We start from the raw sequence: 2,500 nt of genomic DNA, 5'->3' as shown, positions 1-2,500 counted from the left end.
TAACCAAACCTAACCTAACCTAACCTAACCTAACCAAACTCCACCTAACCTAACCTAACCTAACTAAACTCCACCTAACCTAACCTAACCTAACCTAACCAAACCTAACCTAACCTAACCTAACCTAACCTAACCTAACCAAACCTAACCTAACCTAACCTAACCTAACCTAACCTAACCAAACTCCACCTAACCTAACCTAACCTAACTAAACTCCACCTAACCTAACCTAACCTAACCTAACCAAACCTAACCTAACCTAACCTAACCTAACCAAACTCCACCTAACCTAACCTAACCTAACCGAACCTAACCTAACCTAACGTAACCTAACCGAACCGAACCTAACCTAACCTAACCTAACCTAACCTAACCTAACTCCACCTAACCTAACCTAACCTAACGTAACCTAACGTAACCTAACGCACCAGCTGGAGGAGGCCATCGGGCACACCACGGAGGAGCTGCGGCAGGTGGATGAGGACGCGGAGATGGTGCTGGTGCTTCGTGGGCGCCAAGTGAAGGTGGACCTGCTTGCCATGACCCAGAACCTCAGGCCGGACTTCATCCACTCCTGTCTGGTGAGGAACGAGGAGCTCAGACGCCTGGAGAACATGGCCGAGGTGAGGGGCTGTTGTGCTGGTGGTGGTGGTGGTGGTGGGATTGTTGCTGTTTGGTAGTAAGAAAGATAGATGGATAGATGCGTAGATAGGTGCACATAAATAGTATTAGTATTAGTAGCAGTTATTGTTGTTAGATAGATAGAAGTAAAAGATGTTGTTATTTTAGTAGTAGTAGTAGTAGTAGTAGTAGTAGTAGTAGTAGATCTTGTTGTCCTTGCTGTTACTTCGAGAGAGAGAGAGAGAGAGAGAGAGAGAGAGAGAGAGAGAGAGAGAGAGAGAGAGAGAGAGAGAGAGAGAGAGAGAGAGAGAGAGAGACTGCAATAGATGGAAAGACAGACAGCTATTTAGACAACAGCAACATTGATAATGAATACAGTATAGTAAAACTAGTAAAAACAAAATTTAACATGCTTTTTATCCATAAAAGAAAACGAAAAACAAAATACACCACATCATAAAAAACGGATACCCGGGAATGGGTGACTCATACATAATATAACCCTGCACTTCAAAGGGAGACGTGTTCATTGACAGCGGTGTGTTGAGAGTGAGGGAAAGGAAGGCGCGGAGGGCGAAGGGGAAGAGGCGGAGACACTGAGGACACTGCGGGAACAACTACAGCTGGAGGTGGAGTTGGCAAGACAAGATCTCCATCACATCAACACTTTTAAGGTGAGAGGACTCAAGATAATAAATGCATTCAAAATAATTTTCTTTAATATCAACATTACTCTCATTGATTAAAAATAAGTCTGTATAAATACCAGGACGGCAACCCAACACGGGACAGCCCAGACAAGGCACCACACACTCCTACACACATCACACCCGCTCTTAACTGCATTAATCTAAATCTAACCTGACTTAACCTGACGTAGCCTTCGGATGGAAAAGCCAATGTTATTTAAATATTATAAAAAAAAAGTACCTGCCCTGAAATTAATTAATGAAGTGAATTGATTTAAACTTAACCTAGCCCTTGGATGGAAACGTTAATATTATTTTGATATTAACTAAGAGAATTACCTAAGATTAATTAAAAAACTGAATTAATCTAAACTTAACCTAACTTAACTTATCCTACACTAAAATTGATTAATAAACTGAAGTAATCTAAACTTAACCTAAATCAACCTAACTTAGCCCTCCAGAAAAAGTACCTGTACTGATATCAGGTGTGTCACAGGTGGGGCGGGACGTGATCGCGGCGGCAGCGGCAGAGGGGGGCGAGCAGAAGGACCCGTCACACATGTACGCCTCCCTGCAGCGCCTCCAGCAGGTAAGCCACGTCCCCAGGAAATTTACCCACCCCTGTCCAGTTTGGTAGTTGGTAAGTGACTGCCAAGGAAGACTGCCTCTGTGACGGTGCTCCTTAGACGCTACCGTGAGATTCGAAACCGTGATCTATGCGTCAGACTGTTTCACTCTTGTTCTGTAAATGAGGAATGTACATTAAAAGGATAGTTGTGTGTTGTGGTATAGAGTGTTATGTCATGTTATGCGGTGTCATATTGTTATATTTTGTAATGTTTTGTTATGTGATATTGTCGTGCTATTTCATGTTATGTTATGTGATGCTACATATACACGTAACCAGTATACCAATCCACCAAACACCAGCACTTTTACGGTGATGTTCCCATATCCTCACCAAGAGCCTACCTTACCATTCATATCCCTCATCCCCCTCTTCTCTCTCCCTCACCCTTCAGCTGCAGGGACAGAGGGCAGAGAGCGCCGCCGTGGCCTCCAGCAAGGTGGAGCGAGAGGTGCGGCGCTCCCGTCGTAGAGTAAATCACCTGCAGAAGCACGTGGATGAACTGGCGCGAGAAATTGATGATCTTCAGGCCCAGGTGACGCAAGCCCAGCCCGAGGTG

General features: G+C 44.4%; 1 protein-coding gene across 1 annotated transcript in view; it reads left to right on the top strand.

Moving 5' to 3' along the window:
* LOC135088775 (cilia- and flagella-associated protein 43-like) overlaps positions 1-2,500 on the top strand; it is a 17,248-nt gene that overhangs the window by 10,650 nt on the left and 4,098 nt on the right. The window contains exons 15-18 of the mRNA XM_063983786.1: positions 432-623; positions 1,158-1,295; positions 1,810-1,902; positions 2,336-2,500. The exon at positions 2,336-2,500 is cut by the window's right edge and continues 23 nt beyond it. Of these exons, the coding sequence (XP_063839856.1) occupies positions 432-623; positions 1,158-1,295; positions 1,810-1,902; positions 2,336-2,500 (588 nt within the window). The remainder of the gene's footprint in view (positions 1-431; positions 624-1,157; positions 1,296-1,809; positions 1,903-2,335) is intronic.

This window comes from Scylla paramamosain, chromosome 31 (assembly GCF_035594125.1).
Source record: "Scylla paramamosain isolate STU-SP2022 chromosome 31, ASM3559412v1, whole genome shotgun sequence".
Classification (NCBI taxonomy): Eukaryota; Metazoa; Arthropoda; class Malacostraca; order Decapoda; family Portunidae; genus Scylla; species Scylla paramamosain.
Note: the sequence above shows the minus strand (reverse complement) of the source record. Positions and strands in the feature narration are given on the sequence as shown.